The sequence below is a fragment of the Neocloeon triangulifer genome, unplaced genomic scaffold (assembly GCF_031216515.1).
Source record: "Neocloeon triangulifer isolate White Clay Creek 2 clone unplaced genomic scaffold, ASM3121651v1 ptg000017l, whole genome shotgun sequence".
In the NCBI taxonomy this organism is placed as follows: Eukaryota; Metazoa; Arthropoda; class Insecta; order Ephemeroptera; family Baetidae; genus Neocloeon; species Neocloeon triangulifer.
Window position 1 is genome coordinate 6,888,181 of NW_026775559.1, and position 19,247 is coordinate 6,907,427.

Below are 19,247 nucleotides of genomic sequence, written 5' to 3' on the forward strand. Positions count from 1 at the left end.
AAATTAAATTCAAGAAGTTTACAGCCATAAGAACTATATTTATTAAATTAAAAGTTGTTACAAGTTTCCATTTTCATCATCATTTTGTTTTTAGCGTATTTTTTTCATATTTTTCTCCGGCGTTAATATTTACAGTGATCGATCGATTATAAATAAAAAAAAAGTATGCATCATGGAACATCATTTCTTATCAACTTCTTCCGCTTCTTCGGGCAGGGTTTTGGGGTGTGTGTGTCATTCACAACTTTCTCTTAAAAAACAGAGAGATAGAGAGAAAGCGGCGTGATAGGCGGAGGCGTTTTTGTCGCTCATCCGCCAGTTGCTCGCCGCGTTGGCTAAAAAGTAGATAGTGCCTCACAAAAAGCCATCGACATTCTCGCTCGATTAAAAATTGAAACTAAACAATAATAGGGAAGAGCAAATAATCTACAGATAAGTGGCTTTTCGCGCGAGCGCGTTTCCATGTGTGTGTGTGTGTGTGTGTTCATAAGTGAATTCACTTCGAGTAGCGTACGTAGTGAGTGAGTGTATGTGTGTGATTTGCAAGATTTGCCAAAGGGGGATTCGTTTAAATTGCAGGCGGTGCTTTGTGTTGTTTTTAAATTTCGTTTGATGACTAAGCAAGTGGAGGGACTTGACGGCTGGCCGCTGCTCGGGGGTGTTGGGAAGAGGCGACGGCCGCGGCCGCCGCTGCCAAGAACTCCCCACTTGGACTGAGCATCGAATCTCGTGAGTTGGACTGAGAGGTGGCGCGCAGCAGGGTCACCGCTTCTCGCTCCGGACTGCACTGCACGACGGCAGCTAGTCATTTCGCGCGCCCCGACTTCTTCTTCTTTCGTTTAAAGAAGCAGCAGCATCTGCAATAATAGCAAAAACTATTTTTAATAGAAAATATATAAATGTACCCAGTGGGAAGACTCAATTTTATAACAAAATTTAAGAGCTTTACATAATCAAATTGAATTGATAAATTGAAAAAGTTATCTTTAAATTTGCTTGTTTAAAAAAAAAAATATTTATATACATTCTAGTGTTACAATCTATTAGCTGCATTGCAAATTTTCCTGAATTTTTTTTTGTCATATTTAAAAAAGAAATACATACTTGGTTTCATCAACGATTTCCACTTCGGCTTGCGCAGTGATGGGCGTGTTCGAGTGTCCGGCTGTGGGGTCGTCGTTGGCTAGTTCGCCATTCGTGGAGCTGACGACCTGCAACGAGAGAAACGCGGTCAGTGTGGTCGGCAGAGTGTCGGACGAGGAGCAACTGCGGTTCGAGTGTCGAGGGCGGTCGTCGAAGAACGGTTTGTTTAGAGCCAAGGCATGCGCGCGCGACACTCACCTGCACGGATCCGTGCCTGTCGGCCGGTGTCAGGTTGCCCAGAGTATTTGACGACTGCTTTGGAACATCAGACCATGCAGCACCCTTGACTCCACCCTGGCATCAGGTCAACAGTCAAGTCAGCAAAGCAACGAAAGGTGGAACAAACGGCGCAAAACTCAGTCAAATGATAAGACCAAATACAAAAGAAAGGACAAAAACAAACAAATCGACTACGTGGAAAGCTTCAAATCTACTTTTAAATACCAAAAAGCAACAATTAATTTTGTTTTGCCCAAATTTCTAATAATTTTAAAACTAGCTGGACGAGTCTTATTTTTTAACCAGGATTGGAACTAATTCTTATAATGGAACGAATTTCTAGCAATATTTTTTGAGTAAGCAAGGGTTCAAATATTTTTTTATAGAAATAATTCAGGCGGACCTCCTCAATAACCAATTCCTCGTCATCGTCATACATTAGCCAATCCAATCCATCCTGTGGCCAAAAAAGTAAACCATTATTGAATAGAATTTTCCCATTTTTGGAGCTGCCTAACTATATCAAATATCTGAATATAGGGGGCTGTTTGCCAGAACACTCACAGCCAAGTTCCATTCTCAGTCTATAGAGACTACCAACCATAGTAATTGTAAAAGCGGTGAGTGTATTTCACTAACTATCTCGGCTCTAAGTAGGATCAGTGGCATGCTCCTCGGTAGTGACAAAACCCAAGTTTCAAGTAAAAAGGAAAACGAGAAAATGCAGTGGCAAGACAGCAAACCAAAAGTCGCACAGCGCTGCTGCGTTCGATCAATTACCCAAAGCGTTTGATTGGTATTTATGTACCTTTGCCGTATTTCGGTGCTGCTCTCTGTTAGGTGAAACAACCATCTCGTGTGCAGTCTGTAAGGAGCCCACTGGTGTTGACTGCAAACAGAAAGAGAAGCGTGTCCATTTCGTCCAAATGAGTTAACAGGCATGAACAACTCAAACAATTAAACAGTGCCGAAAAGAGCATTCACTGGATGGAAATTATAACAATTTATTATTATACAAGTTTAGATTGTTTAATTTTCAATTCAACTGTTGTGAAAAGTATGCAGATAAACTAATTGATGCTAAATTTTTTTTTAAATTTTACAGAAAAACATTCCATCCACTAAATACACATAAGAGTAGAAGTGTGCTTTTTTAATAAGGGGATAAAAGAAGGGACAGGATAGGTATTTTTTGTTGTCTACAATTTATGATATTTAATATTTTCTAGCAAATAGAGTAATTTGAATAAATTAGAAGCGGATGAGCTAGAGTTTTCTTTTTTTAACGGACAAGGTCCTTCTAGCGTTTGATACGAGACCTTGAGCGAGCGCAGCAGGCACTCACCTTGTCCGACTTGGTTTTCCCGACGTGGGAGGGTGGTGCGTTTCTGAGCACGCGGAAAACGTGGAAATTGGCGGGCTGCATGCACCGAATTGAGGAGGAGACGAGAGAAAGAAAGAGACAGAAGTGAAGACAGAAACAAATGATGTGAAAATGCATGCTCCAAGGAACAGAGAGTCGGTTTTACCATAGTCTTGCCCGTCCAGTCGAACTCGGCGTCGTCAACGTAGCCTTTCCTCTCGAATAGATCCTGGAAGAGTTTTCTCAGATACTCGTAGTCGGGAGTCTCGAAAAAGTCCAGTCTTCTGACGTAGCGCAGGTAGGTGGCCATCTCCTCAGGCTGGTTTTCGCACAGCACCTCGATCGGCGTCGCACGCTTCGTGTCGCCGATCTTTTGGTACCGCTCCTTCAGCGTATCCGCCTTCAGGCCCTGCCACGGCAGCGAGCCGCGCAGAAAGTACATGAACATGTGCCCCAGGGCCTCCAGGTCATCTCGCCGGCTTTGTTCTGGAAAAATTCGTTCATCAAGACATGTCTCATAAGTTCACTCCAGTAACAAATAGTCCGGCCATAAAGTGGCCTAGTTAATTTTGGTTGCAATTTTCCTACATTAAGAATGAATAATTTGCAGAGGTCATCAAGACGCCATGCGGTGGATATATCTTGAAATTTAAAAAAGAAATTTCAGTTTAAAAAATTGGCTTGGTATTTGAATTGCCAAAATCAAATTGCGAATCTGAGGAATGCTGGACATCAAAGTTTACATTGAGTTTGTGAGACACAAGAAAGTAACTAGGGAGAAATTTTTAAAAGTGCAATTGTGAATTAATGCAGATTCAACTTAAATGGATGAAAATTTTGACACAACGGGAGAGGTTAGAGGTTTGATCAGGCTCCAAATTTCTCACGTGACAAGCAGAAAACTTGAAACTTCTTTTTCTTTCTTTACTAGTGGGATGTCATCTCAACCAAATCAATAAAAACATTGCAAATCTCTATTTGTGCAAAAAAAATCTGCTGGAGTGGGACGGAGACGCACCTTTGCCTAAATGCGTGTTTATGCTCATATATCTAGCTGTGCCTGTTAAACTCTTGTGCTCCCGGTAAGGGATGTGTTTATTAGTCTCCAGGTCAATGTATTCCTTAGCGAGTCCAAAGTCTGCAAAGAGAAGAAAAAAATCAGTCACATACACGTTACTTAAAGATAATTCAGTGACGTCAAGCTCGATTGACGCAAATCAGCAAATTTGACTTCCGCTGAGTGAAATAATTTTTGCATGCTTTCAGAAATATTTTCCCACGATGGATTTACTATTTAGAGCGGAGGAAATTGCTGACAGATTTATTTATTAAGAGAGCATCAATTTTCAGTTATTTTTCTCACCTATAATATGTATCACTTTGTCCTTCTTGGTGGAGCTACGACCAATGAGGAAATTCTCAGGCTTGACATCTCTGTATATAAGATGTCTTGAGTGAACGTATTCTATCCTATGGAGCTGCAAATTTGAAAGTGAAAATCAGTAAACAAAGTTCATTCGAAAGGCCGTCTGGCAAGCATCTAGCTCGACGCGAGAGACAAACTACCAAAGTTTGAATTTTATGCTTTTCTATACAAAAATCTGCAAAAGTTGAAATCACGCGACGGCCAGAATGAACGCGACCTCACCGGCAAAAGTCGTGACGAATTTTAAAAAGCGTTTTCGCGCAAGGCCGCCGGCATCGCTGCGGGGAATCTTGTTTTATTATTTTTCCCTTTTTTGGCGACCGACCTTTAATTAAGGAGCGGAGAACGCGAACAAAATTCTCGTCGCAAAACTCGGGCGCTAGAGCGAAAGGGTGAAAAGTTTTGTTTTTTCTCGGCCACTCGCGGCGGCTATTTCTGTTTGGCCACGTGCTTGTGCCGACTGTGGAACGCGCGACTTCTTTCGGCGACAACAAAGGACCCGCGTGCAACTCTTTACACGCCTCAGAATAGATTTTTTGGCCAGAGCCCAAGATTTAATTGGTTTTGATTATAAACTAACGGAAAAATTGATTGAAATTTACAAAGATGAAGAACAACATAAATTACGAAATATTAAAAATAATATTATAAAGCCTCAAATACTTGAAATTCTAATCATAATAATTTTCATTTAGATAAATCGACATCTTAAAATTTTTCTACTTTCATTATTTTTAAAGTTTGGTTGGAGTAAGAAAAATAATACAAATTAATAATATATATATATATTATGTTTTTTGTAACTTCAAATGAACCTTCCACTGAGAAAATTACTCAATGATTTAATTAATTAATTTATATAACTTGAAAATTTTAAACTGCGAATAATAATTGATTAAAATAATTTACTTTAAAAGAGGTACTTGTGAGCGGGATGCGAGTTGCATTCAAATTATTCCAATTTCGTGCCAACTGATATGCGAGAGAAAAGAGAGCGCGATAAGATAATGCTAAGTGGAAAGACTGATTCAACAGTCAAGTGCGTTTCCCCGATTCGAAACGGCCTCGTAGGTTGGGAAAGGAAACCAAAATAGTCCGCGGGCACACACCAAAAGCCGACGGGGTTCATTTTTGTACACACAACAAAAGCGATTTTGCAGCTCTTTGTACAAGACTTATAAAGTATAATATATTTTAATAAACAATCTAGACTACTGACTTGAGGAAAAAATATACTTACTAGTTGAATTGCGATCATTAAAACTGTCTTCAGGGTAAACCTACGTCCGCAGAGGTCAAACAAGTCTTCTAGGCTGGGACCGAGCAGCTCCATCACGAGCGCGTTGTATTTGCCGCACGGGCCAAAGTAATACACCTCGGGAATACCTTCTGCTGCGAGCACCAAACAGAACAGACAAAAAACAACAATTAAAAAACGATTCGCCAAAAAGTTGAGTGAAACATACACAAATATACATCTGTGCAAAACAGCCAAATGAAAAATAAATTAAAAATTCTGCGGCCGATACGAAATTGAGAATTTTACTCCAAACTCAAATTCCAGCATCAAAGCCGCATGAAAATGCAAAAAAATAAAATTAGCAACAATCCCGAGTTTGTACACGATAAATTTTTTATTCACATGGACGCGGCGGGAAAATCAGTTTGTGCGCGGGGTGACAATGGAGTGTGTGTGACTGGAGCGGTGACAAGGTCGCTCGGACTGACGTCAGCCAACGCGGCACTGTACATAGAAAGAAGAAGGTGCATGCAAGCGAATGAGGCTGTAGTGCAAAGAAAACAGCACTAGAGCGGCGGCGAGAGAGCAGCAGCTTCTTTGCCATTCATTAGCCTGAGAAGAGCCAACGAGGTGTTTGCGTCTTGCGTCGGCCGAGGCGAGCGACTCACGATGTTTGTTATTCGATCGGATCGCTCAACCGCGGCTAACGAGAGAATCTCACTCGGCTTTGAGGCCGCAAACTCGCAATAATCCTTAAGTAACATGTTTGCCAATAAAAAAAACATTCAATTTAGAGCCAATTAATTTTCCTTCAAAATTAATTAAAATCAAAAAATTAATTACAGATTTTATTATTTTCATTCCAAAATTAGATTATAATTGATATTAAAAGCAAGTCTTTGAGCACGGCTTAAGCCTGATTGGAATTCTCCGTGACGGCGGCACATTGAGATAAAACATCAACAAGCCAGACACGACCAACAGCGAAAGCGACTGTTTTTATATTCATTAATATTCTGTACAACAAAGTGACGAAGAGAAGAAGAAGAATAATGGAAAAGCAGTGCAACATTCAGCCAACTCTGCGTGCGAGCGACGCGGATAACTATAATAAATTTACACACAAAACGTTTAAAATGTGATTAATCGAGCTCTCCGCTGAAACAAATTTATTGGCGGGGAAAAAAACGAGGATCGAAAAAAAATGTCAACGACGCGGCGCCGGAGGAGGAGAGAAATAAATTGTGTGTGCTGCGTCGTTATGCTATTAATGATAAATTCGTCGCCGAGCGGGGGATCCGACTTGATGAGCACGTTTAATTTTTTTCCGTTTACCACGCGGGGGACGCGAGATGAGAAGAGTCAACAGCCGCGGGCAACCGACTCGCTTGCCGTAATCAGTTCGTAAGTGAAACAGGCGCGTCGAAATTTCAATTTACGACTCAAACTTTCCCATGGACGGTCATTAACGAATAAAATGTTATTTTGTTGTAAAACCTGGTAAATTTTAAAAATTATACTTGAAATTATGAATAATAAAAATCAAATTAGCTGTATTGTAAAAATAATTTTTAAAATTTTCCGATTTATGAACAGCAAATGTCAAAGTTCGTCGTTTATTATAATCAAATAAAAAATTTGCAGATAAAAAGCTTTTGATTTGGTTTGTCTCGGAATCGGCTAGAGGCGCACGGACAGACGTGGCGGGGTCTCACGAGTTGCACGGCGACGAGCAGCACGGTTTTCAGGGTGAACCTGCGGTTGCACACGACGAAGAGGTCCTCAAGACTCGGGCCCAGCAGTTCCAGCACCAACGCGTTGTACCGCCCGCCGCACACGCCAAAGTGGTGCACCCGCGGAATGCCCTCTACTAAAACCAACCACCCTCGCTAATCATTTCAAAATCATTCGCCGCGGAGAACACAAAAGAGAGGGAAATTATTAACAAGTGAGCAAAAGAGTCTGCAGGATTGTTGGTACTATTTCAGCTGCAAGTCCGCTCTAAAAATATACAGACCAAAAAAGGAAATCTCTGCGGAGGTCTTTTGCACTCCGAGCATCAGGAAAAAATAACGACAAGGGGAAACAATCCAAAAATTTAGTAAATTTTCTCTTAATTTGAAAAATTGAAAACGAAAAATGAATATAATAGACTTCAAAATAAAATTTTGCAAATTTTTGGAATTTCCGAGCCAAAATAAAACTTTCAGAAGCGACGACAAAAACGAAAAGAAAATGAATCGGTGAGCATCGACGACCAACTGCGTACTCGCCAAATAATGATACAAGAAATGTAAAGAAAAGGAGAGAGCTCCTCATTCCGGTGCTGGCAGATCTGATGACGGTGTACCTTTGAGTTTGCCTGTGGAGCAAGTGGAGGAGGCGCCGGGCGTCGCCGATCCGCTGCCGGAGCCGCCGGCGTTCGAAGTCGACTTCCTCTTGCCCGCCGAGCCTGCGAGCCCGAAAAAACAAACATTCTTCACTCTCATTTCGGTGGTAATCGCGAAAACGGGGAGAGAAAATTAATTCGGGCGACGAGACGAGGTGCAGCTGCCGCTCGCGATGCCTGCCTTGGAAGATTTAAAGAGAGAGGCGAGAAAGAGAATGAGAAAAAAAGAGCAAAGGGGTGCTGAGAGGAAAATGAGAAAGTGTAAATTTTGCCCAAAGCGGTTCGCCGAGCGGAACATGAATTCACAGGTGGCGCACAAGGTGAAATGAGAAATGACACCAATTAAATTTGTTCTGTCGCCACGCGGGCCAAGATGCATTAAAAAAGTAATTGAAAGTAATTTAGCAATGAAATATTAATATGTCATTCTGAATATATTACACTGTTTAAAGACGGAGAAAAATATTAAAAAATTTTTATTTTGATTTTTTTCCCCTGAAAAAGAAAAATGGATTTATTTCAAAATTCCAACAAATTTTTAAAACTGTAAATTGAGCAAAAAAAAAATCAATTCCTTGATTAAACTGAATGAAAAACATCTTGCAAGTTCATAATAAAGAACTAATAGAAAATCATTAACGTTTTTACTAGTACAATGATTCTCATCGCGTTTTAATTCCGTTTCATATTTCATGAAATAAGCCGCCAGTTGCAATGAATGTATTTACATTTCGTGCCTCGATTCGTCCGAACGAGTCTGCTTCATGCTCGGAGATCGAAATGCTTTGTTCGTCAGCGGAGAACAAAGCGCTCGAGGGACGATGAGGTCACGCCGCCGCGGACTAGACGCGTAATTTTGAATTCCGACCACCAGCTCTTTCGATCCTCTCTTCGTTTTTTTTTTTTAAGAAAGAGAATTGGTAAAAGTTGCGGGAGGACGCGCGAGTCATCCTCAATTACAAGACTGGCCCGATAAGCATCGTGCATTGTTTCTTTTTCGATCGGTGCGTTCGAACGACGACGACGGAATTTCACTCAATCACCCTTGATAATATGCGGACAATGAGACCACATTGTTATCGCCGCCTATTATTCATTTTAAGTAGTGCAGCCAATTACTGACCCAATTTGATTAAAAATTTCAATTATATAATGGGATTAAATTAACAATTTTTTTTTATCTATAATTAAAAAATTGTTCATATTCAAGCAATTCAAATTATTATTTAATTAATTTGAAGAGATCAAATTCAATTTTTATCAATATTTTCTGATTCTGATATGAAGTTGTTAAACATAAGTGGTCCTTTTAGAGTTGTTATTAGGTTGGCAAAGTTGATATGTCCTGCTATTGAATTTCACCAAAAGATCGGCGCATTAGAGCTGGTCGCGGTTCGGTAATTTCCTCGGGATGAATAATGCATGGCGGACACGAGTTATAAGACTTACAAGAGACTCTCGATTTAGTCGCGCTATTTGCATAAATCACCAGATTTCCGCGCAAATTGTCCGCGCGCGTGTGACTCATTGGGGCTGCGCACACACGCGCCGCAGACGCAAGAGGTGCGTGCGCCAATCGATAACCCCTTCCGTCCCTCACCAAACTTATTTCCCGCTTTCTTTCTCCACTTCCAGCAATCCTCCACCACGATCAAATAAGATCATTGTTTGCTTTCTTCCGTTTTAATATGAGGTCTTTTCAAATAGAGATAAGATTTTATGAATTCTTATATGAACCTCTAGACTCTTTTTTCCCGATGTATTCAAAACTTTTGTGCTATTCGAACGTCAATTTGGTCGCGGTAAATGTCAGGCGATTTGTTTTGTCATCGTCGATGGCGTGGGCGGCAGAGCTAAATGAATCGGCTGCCGAGTTGTCAAATTGATTGGGGATTGAGAGAGGCTGAGCGGCGGGCGATCTGCCGAGAGAGAGCTCATTTTCAGCTAATCAAATTTTGCTGATAGATAACCAACACTCAACACTCTCAGCGGTCGAGTGGCCAAATTGGCTCAGACGGCATCTGGACTTCAGCATTCTGAATAGACCAGTGAGAGATGTAGTGAAATCAAGCAAAAATTATAATAAAATGGTCCCGTTTTTTTTTTAAATTAAAATATTTTGCAATTATAAGTCAGTCAAATTAATTTATAAAAATTAATGGCAGATATTTATGAAAATTAGTCTTGTATACAACTTTTAAATACATTTAAAAGTTCAATTGTGTTTTAATTTGTTCTCATAAAAACATACTTCGTAAACTTATTTTTTAATTATAAGTTTTAAATTATATTTCTTATTAATTATTTATATGTTAACATTGATGCTCCAATCTATTAAAAATAAAATAAATATCAGCTGATATTAAAAGCACATTCTATTTATTACTCCTTGAGGAGCTGTTTGTGAACTTTGGAGAAAACAAGACCGTCCTTGAACCTCGGGGCAATGAAACGCGATGAAAATTTTGCTATTTGTCTCTGTATAAAAATGAATCAAATTGATTCACATTCCACTCGTCAGCGGCGCCGTAACTCGATTTGCCACGATTACGCGGCGTCAAATCCGCTTACGGCACGTTGGGGTCTTCGGCCCGAGTTGGCGCAGCGGAGGACCAAGTCGGTCGGTCGTCGATCGGCGCCACCGCTCAACGGGGTGAGTCTTGACCCCAATCGATAGGGGTTGGTCCCTTAGCGCGGCATGCGCGCCTTAGGCTCACTCGCGTGCTTTTGCTTTCAAAGAGTGTGAGAAAAAAGCGAGAAGGAAATAAAAAGCGAGGATGCACTCGCGGAGGACGAAAGCGGGATCGCCGCGGTTTGACGCAGCTCGGAAGACAAACGAGCGCGCGATTCGATTTGGTGCGGCCGTGGCCTTTCAACGATTGCGCCCGACCGCAGATAAAGAGCGAATAAAAAATATATTCAACTCTGCATGCACACACGGGGTCAATAGGAATGCGCACCACGGCGACCTTCTTGACTTGGATGTGCTGATAAAGCGATGAAAATAAACAAATAATTTTATGTGTAAATATAAAACATTGTTATTCAATTTTTTTAGTACGGCTAAATATGTTTAATTAAAATCATTAAAATTGTTAATTATTTTACTTTTTAGTATTTTTTCAAGCCAAAGTTTGTTTGATTTCAATCAAATAATGAAGTACAATTAATTTCTGCTTCTTTTCACAGGGTGATTTATTTTAAAAGTCACAGTTTAAAAATAAAAATCTTGTTCTTTTCAAGCATCTGTCCGACTCAATGCGTGCGGGACGATTTTGTCATGACGCGTGGGTGGCGCCGGCGCCAGAGACGCGTAGGTAAAACAGAATTTCTGAATGGAGTGTTTGCTTGTAGGACTGAAAGGGCAAAAATCATCGCGCGGCGGGGGCCGATCGCAAACTTGTTCAGTGTGGCGCCGACGAGGCAGCAGGAAAGCTGATTACGAGTCGAGGCGCGCAAATTGGATGAAGCGATAATGAGCCTCGACGTAATTTTCCCTTTGACAAGCCGACCCTTGTTTTCGTCAAAAGGGTTGGCTCCTAGCCGACCTTGATCTGACCTAATTCATGCCTAAGCAAAAAGAACAGCGATAGATCGTTTGGTGCAGCTTTGGTACCAGCTAGTAATGACACGTGAAGTGATAACTTTCGTCTTGTGTATTTATGGGCCCATTGAATGTTGCCTGATTCATAAAGAGGGAATGATTTATGAATGTCATAATTTTCGAGTAAAAGCAACTAAAATGAAGATAAAAATTGGGATAATTCTGCTAAAAAACGTTTAAATAGATTAAGTATAATTAGAAATATGAAAATAATGCTTTTAACTTTAAGCGATATATTTTTTAGTCATTTGAATAGTGAAAGAAAAAGTAAATAAATACATTAACGGAAGTTTTAATTTTGAAAAATATTTATGTATTTTTTTTCCATTCAATCGAGGATTTATTTTTTTAAATAATTTAAGTTGTTGAGAAACTCTCAGTTAGATTTAAACAAACCAAAACAAAACCTGCGAGTGTTAAGAGCCAAGTGTAGTGTCGCGTTGGTCAGAGGCGTGACCAACTGAGCCGCACACAAAGGCGCCTGCATGCACGCGCATTAATTAGACACCGTCAGAGGAAGGTGTGTGTTGTTGGTTGGACTAACTGAAAAAAAAAAGAATCGACTCTCGCCAAAGTGGACCGGTCGGGCAGGATGTGCGGCCACCGAAAAGCACGCCCGCTCACTCGCCCCTAGCTTCTTTTACTTTCCCAACCTTGAACAACGCGCAGCCATAACTCCTGTTGATTAATTTTCCGCGAATGTTCGTTTTGCTGCTTTTTTTGCACTGAGAGGGAATCACACCCCATCGCACGTGCGGGTGACGCGAACATGTGCAGAGTCCCTCGGTGGGCGCGGGCAGGCACGTTTCAACGATACCGCAGCCACCAAGCCGACCGAGTTGTTATCGAACGAGAGGAAAACTTACACATGAGCGGGTTCACCGAGCAAAGCCCCAAAGCGGGCCACACGCGTGTTACCATCTGGGAGCGCCAGCAAAACGAACTCTTTTGACATCAAACGCTGCTCTCGCATATTTACTCGGAGCTGAGAAGCGAAAAATTTGCCTCTTCCCAGAATATTAATATGAAAAAGTCGTTAAAGGCTTGATAAGGGTGAAAGGTATTGGAAATTATTTTGCAAAATGAGACCCAAGCAAGATGAGATTCGCCATAATTTAAAATTTCCTGGAAGAAGCCACAGAATAGGGAAAGAACAAATTCGGAATGAAATCTCACATAAAACAAAAATTGTATTCCTTTTAATTGAGATTATTATTAAAAGCTGAGTTACTTTTGTTTTGCTTTTATATTCCAATTTGTTTTTTCGATCCTTTTGTTGTTTAATTTAGTCCTCTATCATTATTTTAAAACGCTTGTTATTCAACGAGATCGGCCCGATTTGGAGAATCAATCGGTTGACCAAAACAAAAATGTGCCAGCGCATCGTGACTGGCGCGTTCGATTATCGAACAGCGTCAAAGGAAAACAAAACCCTGTTCGACTCCTCCGCACGGAGCGGATCGGGGGGCAAAGTGAGCAGGTACCGACTTGGCAGTCACGTATATGCGATAATGATACACATTACGGCCGAGTGCGACTTGACCATGACGAGCTATGCGCGATACCATTTTCATCGTTTTCTTACGACGAACACAATGCGTTTAGATAAGGAGTCGAATTTCAATTTGGGCTCGCGCGTCATAGCCTGCTTCGGAATTCCCGGTATGGAATTATAGAACCGAAAAAAATTGATAGCCCCCAACGGTAATGAATTTTCGGAGAATAATTACTAAACAGGACTTTCTTTGAAATGAAAGTAAAAACGGGTAAACAACAATTTTCAATAAATAATTAATAATTTTTGTCTCATTGTTGAAACATTTTAAGTCCTGATTTTTTTTTATGATTTTGGTAGCAAATAAAACGCGAAACAAAAGAAGCAGCCATTCGCACAAATCAAGGTGCTTTCCCGCCGCGTCTGTACAGCGCTTGTATGTTTTGCATTCAGCGTATGTATAATTTGGAAACTCAAAGTGGAGTCAAAATGTCGCTGCAGGGGTGAATGCGTCCACAGGTGCTCTCGCTCTTTGTGTTTAAATTCTTGCTCCTCTTTCGTTTGCTTTTTTCTTCAGAGTCCCTTTGGAGAGGGCACTCGAGACGCCGGTGTCGCTTTTCCTCCTGAGCACTCGGCCAAATTGTCTCCCTTTCTCAAATTCGCCCTCGCGAAATGCGGCGCCGGCCGGATTTGTGTGAAATCGGTTTTGCTTGAGCGCGTCGAGGATGTGAAAAAATTCCTCCGCTCTCGCAACAGCTGCTGTCGGCGTGAATGGCCATCAAGGTGAGTACAGCAGCAAAAGGAAAACCATTACACATAAATAATTCCTCAAAGCAGTCTGCTTTCCTTCACTACATGTACAGACGTTTTATTTTCAAAACTGCAGCATTTAAGAAGCTATTTTGATTGATTTTCTGCTTGGTAGGTTTCAAATGCAAAAGTTAAACCTTTTTAATTTCTACAGAAAATGTTAAATATTAATGCAATATTTAAGAAATTAATTTTAAAGAAATTTTTTTTAGCGAAATTAGCATAGCTTTCAGAATTTTGCAGAGCGTCAATGAGTTTGTGACAGCACCCGCATTCGCCGCGATAATTCTCGCGGATCGATGTGGTTGTTGACGCGAAACAAAAGCTTGCAGAAGCAGCGTCAGCGGCGGCGACGACGTGGAAAAGCAAAATCGATGTATGCGCGCCCGTGTTTTCCACTGAGTAATTTATCTGCTGCACCTGCGAGCCGCAAAGAGCAATCCGAATTGCCAAACGACACGCGTTTACGTAACCTTGGCTGATCGAACAAACCGGACGGAAACCGAAAACGAGCGCGACTGACGACGGACGGCCGCATTCCTACTGTCTCTTGGCGCGGAAATTTGATCCTAAATTGTCTACTTATGGTACACAATGTCTTTTTAATTTTTGTATCAATTTTGTAGAAATTTATAGTTAAAAAAAAAGAAAGTGAAATTTTAAGAGTAATTTTGCACATATTGAAATATATTTCATGAAAATAAATTTTCTGATATAAAAGTAAAATATTTTTTTAAATGCATCAATGGGGTGACGACAGAACATACACTTGGCAGTTTTCTGTGGTGACAATGAGAAGTTTTTGCCTCAACATTTTTGCTGTTCTGTTGCTACGCGAGTGCCTCTCTGTCTTGTTGAATGACTAACAATTAAGAGGTTGTTGCGAGTGATTCGCAATTAAAAGACAGACAAGTCAAAAAAGAGACATACCGTGAGAGCCGAGCAGCTTGTAGAACCTGTATTCTAGATGCAGCTGCGGCGCTTTTGATTTCATCGCCTCCTGCAAAAGTTGAATTAGTAAAGACACGATTCACCACAATTTCTGAACTCACCATTTTGATGGCAACATGCTCGTTGTTGTACAAGTTTTTGCCTGCAAGCAGAAGACAAACAATGTCAAATTTGAAAATATTTTTCATTTGTCTGGAGTGAAATTTTATGCAAGGGGGATATTATTTACGCTTGCAAATTCAATCAAGCTGCAAATTGTGGCGGAAAACTGGTCGGCAATTAGCATTTCACGGCGGTTTCCGTTGGCCTTGGTCGCGACGAGCACTTAATTATCCCCACGCGCAAATCAAATACGCAAAATTTCTGTTTAATGTAAATTTAAATTTAGAATGGCAAATATTGAGATAGAGATTGATTCAAAAGAGGCATGTTGGTTGCCAGCCATTATCTTTGTTCGGCGCAACCTGTTCCTGAAGCGAGAGAGTCGATCGACCTGCCAGGGAGCGGGCGAGCGAGGGCGGTGACTCACGAAAAGGAACGTCCGCGACCTGATCCGCCGACGAGCGATTTCGCTTCTTCGCAACAGGAGAGGCGGCCATAATCATTTACCACCGACCATACGACCATACTGAGCCGCCTCCATTAAATGCTATAAGAGTATTCTGCTTTCAGCAATCGTGCTTTGAAATTTTTCATTCAAAATCTTCATCTAATTTGCTCAATTAGTGATATTTTTATCAGAATGGAAATAAATTGACACATTAATAATATTAAATGGTCTGCCTAAAAATTATTATCTGTCTGTAAATTTGAGACTTAACGATTTTGTAGACAGCTTTTTATCGCTGCTAACGTAAAAAGTTTATTACATTACTCATCTTTGTACGCCAAGGGAGAACCGAGTTTTACTATCAGCTTGTAATGTAATAATTGCTGATTCATCAAAAGCTTCCCAGTACTTGCTGCAATAATTTGACGCCCAATTTCTGCTAAAAGACATAATTATATTTTTATCTTTAATAACTGTATAGCACATGTATCTCATTTTAAATTTAAAAATTTCTTAAAATATTATTTAAAAATTTATTTAACCTAATGGCGGAAATTATCATTCCGGGAAATAAAATTAACGATAATATTGTTATCGGTAGAGTGCACTGCTAAAAATTGTGGAAGAAAAGATCAGATGATATTTTTATGAAAATTTAAAATATTTCAATAGTTCCATAAAATCAGCTACAATAAGTAATAGTTTTTTTATTTGGAATTTGAATTTTCAAAACTAAAAAAAGGGAAATTGAGATGATTATATCAAACAAAATTGGTTTTGGTAATTTATGAATTGAAAGCTGGAAATTCCAATTTAATGAAAGTCTCTGATAAAAAATCATAATATATGAAATACGAATTAATTCACGAATATTGAGTTGTAGTTTTTTTTTTATAAATTTTTCCCTCAAGGGCAATAAAATGAAAATAAATAAACAATAAAAGTTAAAATTTTTAATCGTTACAAATCTCCAGGCGCAAGGATTCTAAATTTTGAAAATTTCAACTGTTTTTATTAAATGAAAATGACCACAAAGACTGTTGGTTTTTGAGCAAATATTGTGAGGATAGCTCATGTTTCACAAGAAACAACCAAAGGAAGTGTGACGGAATGAGCTGTTGATTTAGACGTGATGAGGCGCAAAGGCCAAAATTAGTATTTAAATTAATGCAAGTTAGATGACAAATCAATAGAGTCAATCCCACTAACATGAACGTAAATTCCACTTGAACAACATATTGAAGGATCGCAGGCAACGTTATATTCTTCAAAATTAATTAGCACGAGCTGCTTGTGCAATTTTATTCCATAGAAAAGCACTTTTGTTCAGATTTTCCGAATAAACTCGCAGGCTTATCTCGACAAACAGAGTGCTCTGGGGGTTATTTTTATATTAATGTAAGGCTAGAAATGTTCAATTCAGCAGAAATCTGACGTACAGCGAGAAACAAAGTTGCGTAGTGCAACAATGAGAACATACCGAAAGTATTGAACGGAGTTATGAAAGGGCGTTGTGCAATTAGGCGACAAACGAATGAACGAAATACAAACGACGGCACCTGCTCTGGGTACGTATCGACCGCGAGCGCTTTAATTGGCACGCGGCACCTTCGACATTGCAGATTTAATTGAGCCCTCTGTGACGCACTCAGAGCGACCCTCCGCTGGGCAAAGAAACAGACAGATAGGAAAGCAGAGGCTTGTTATACAACCCTGATTTGATTTGCCCGAGCTGCTGCGTTTCGCAATTTGATTAGATTTATTCAAGCTACCCTGTTTAGTATAATTGGATTAGGCTTGTAAAGAGGATTTCACTCAAATTTATGCTGATGGGGGTTACAAAAAATTGAGACTCTTCAACTTGAATGCAATTGCGAAACTTGAAAGGAGTCTCTATCAATTAATATAAAATATTCAAAAAAAAATCGAAACTTGATTTGTTTGCACATAAACAAACACAAGCAGAACGTTTTGTCTTCCTTTGGGAAATTTTTGATCACCAGAGAGGGGGTTGGGAATATTTCGGCACTTCATTTGAAGGGCTGTTTGTTCGTTCTTTTGTGGCTTCTCGTCGGGAGAACAAACGAAATATTAATTAGCCCAACGGCGCGTACCGAGGGATGATATTAAAGTGTGTCAGGCGTTGTCGCCAACCGCCATCGAGCGTTGTTAAAACACACAAACAAAGCGCCGCTGAATGGGATACAAAAAAGTGGAGAGGGTGGCGGCGTTTCCAGGCCAGGGTCGCCGCCAGGGGTGCGCCCTGTCCGTAAACAAACGCAACGAACGCGTGCTCGGATTTGTAATTTTGATAAAAGCGGCCGTGTTAATTAAATTTTCGAAGCGATCGCAAACGGCCAATTAATTGAATCGGGGGGCAGCTGATAGGCGCCGTTAAAGTAGCACCTGCTCGCAAGTAAATGATAGTCGGAGCGGCAGATTTTTCTTTTCTGTTTTTTTTTTAATAATTTTCGTTACTTTGCACCAGAGTCGGTTTAGAAATGAGGAACTGGCACTGGCACGCGGAAATTGAAGAGGCAGAAAGCCAATTTCCGTGGAGATTCCACGCTGCAAAGAGCACGCTGATCAGCTGAAGGCCTCTGAAGCTGCTTTTTAAATTCAAGGTCCGAACGCGAGTTTAGGAGACTGAAAATAGAAATTTCGCTTTCAACGCAGGCAAGCAAAACATTTCTGCACACATTCAACGTTATCATGAAAAAAAATTATTTTTTCAATGTAAAATCAACCATAATTAACTTTCCTAAAGGCTTAAAATTTATTTCCAGCTTCCAGCTATAAGTGAAATAAAAATAAACAATATAATATATTTTTGTTTCCAAGTTATCTCTGTTGCTTTTATTTGAAAATTGGAAGAAAGACTTTCAAGAAATGTTCAGGTCTAATGAAATTTTTATCCCACACATATATTTTGAAGTTCAATGTTTATTTCTCGTTAACATTTAAAAAATAACATTTCAAAGCTTTATTTTATAATTATTTATTCCTATGTAATAAGATATTTTTTAAATAATTTAAAGCAATGATGTATATTATAATAAAATATTAATATTCTCTTTGACTCAAATTGCTTAATAAGCAATTTTATTAAAACTTGCGATGCCACTGCAAAAATAAATCAATTGTTGTTTCTTGAAAAAATATATTAACCAAAATTTTAGTGCCTCGCGACCAGTTTTCACAAGAAGTGACCCTGAGGAGGGCCCAGGGCGTGGGCGGGCAGCACAGGTTGCACCAGCAGGTGCAAGGGTCAAGAAATGAACTCACCAAGGCGCAGCTCGCCGAAGTTTCCGCATCCTATCTTCTTGCCGACCCTGAAATTGGGTCCGACCATGAGGACGCCGGACGAGCCGCTGGAGACACTGTGTCTGCTGGTGCTATGCATGTTGGACGCCGAGGTTGCTCGGACGGCAGAAGCGGCGCCGGCGACGGCGCCGGCCGCTGTTCCAGCTGCGCCCGCCCTTGAGACTCGCTTTTCCTGCTGCTGTGTTGCTTCACCGGCGGTCTTGCCCTTCTGCATGCTCCGATGCCGACCGGACGCCGACTTTGTCGTCCGCCTGGGCTTCTGCCCCGCCGCTGCTTACTAACTGGATTAGCACGACTGAAAATGGCTGCCTCACGTCCTTCCGTCACAGGTAGCCGATGGCCATCGTGCACTCGGCGGGCTTCTGCACAGTGCAACCGCCGTAGAATCTTCGCCACTTGCACCGGACGACGTCGGCCCGATCACCAGCGGCTGCCCGCGACGAAAATCAATGCCGACATGACGCACCGCCCTGCGTCTCCGTTTCGCACACTCTTTTCGTTTTGTGTTTGTCTCGTGTGCCCTCCTCCTCGCGGCCGCTCCTTCCGTGCGAATGCACTCGCTGCTGCTTCTCCCTTTGCGTTCGGCACTTCTGGCTCGGCTATTCGGCTTCACCACTGCCGACCGAGCATTTCAAACGGACACGAACGTTCCTCTTCCAGTCGTCTCAACCACTTGGCACCGCCATAGCTGAACGAGATGTGACCTCGCCGTGGATTGTGCGCAACGCAGCCG

At 40.8% G+C, this 19,247-nt stretch overlaps 1 protein-coding gene across 20 annotated transcripts; it reads right to left on the reverse strand.

Annotated features, from left to right (window-relative positions):
* Nucleotides 1-17: 17 nt before the first annotated feature.
* LOC132202908 (casein kinase I) lies at nucleotides 18-19,234 on the reverse strand. 20 transcript variants are annotated; one of them, XM_059630196.1, is made up of 14 exons: nucleotides 18,476-19,234; nucleotides 14,742-14,782; nucleotides 14,620-14,689; nucleotides 7,742-7,843; nucleotides 5,392-5,540; nucleotides 4,089-4,203; nucleotides 3,744-3,863; nucleotides 2,892-3,211; nucleotides 2,708-2,782; nucleotides 2,171-2,251; nucleotides 1,766-1,819; nucleotides 1,342-1,437; nucleotides 1,105-1,211; nucleotides 18-875 (listed from the first exon to the last, which is right to left on the reverse strand). In XM_059630196.1, exons 1-14 carry the CDS (start codon nucleotides 18,726-18,728, stop codon nucleotides 806-808), a joined length of 1,653 nt encoding a protein of 550 aa, XP_059486179.1. In that variant the 5' UTR covers nucleotides 18,729-19,234; the 3' UTR covers nucleotides 18-805. The 20 variants fall into 20 exon arrangements, with proteins under 20 accessions (XP_059486179.1, XP_059486177.1, XP_059486178.1 ...); XM_059630194.1 differs by having other exon boundaries at nucleotides 5,392-5,543; XM_059630195.1 differs by lacking the exon at nucleotides 5,392-5,540 and adding an exon at nucleotides 7,107-7,258.
* Nucleotides 19,235-19,247: the final 13 nt, after the last annotated feature.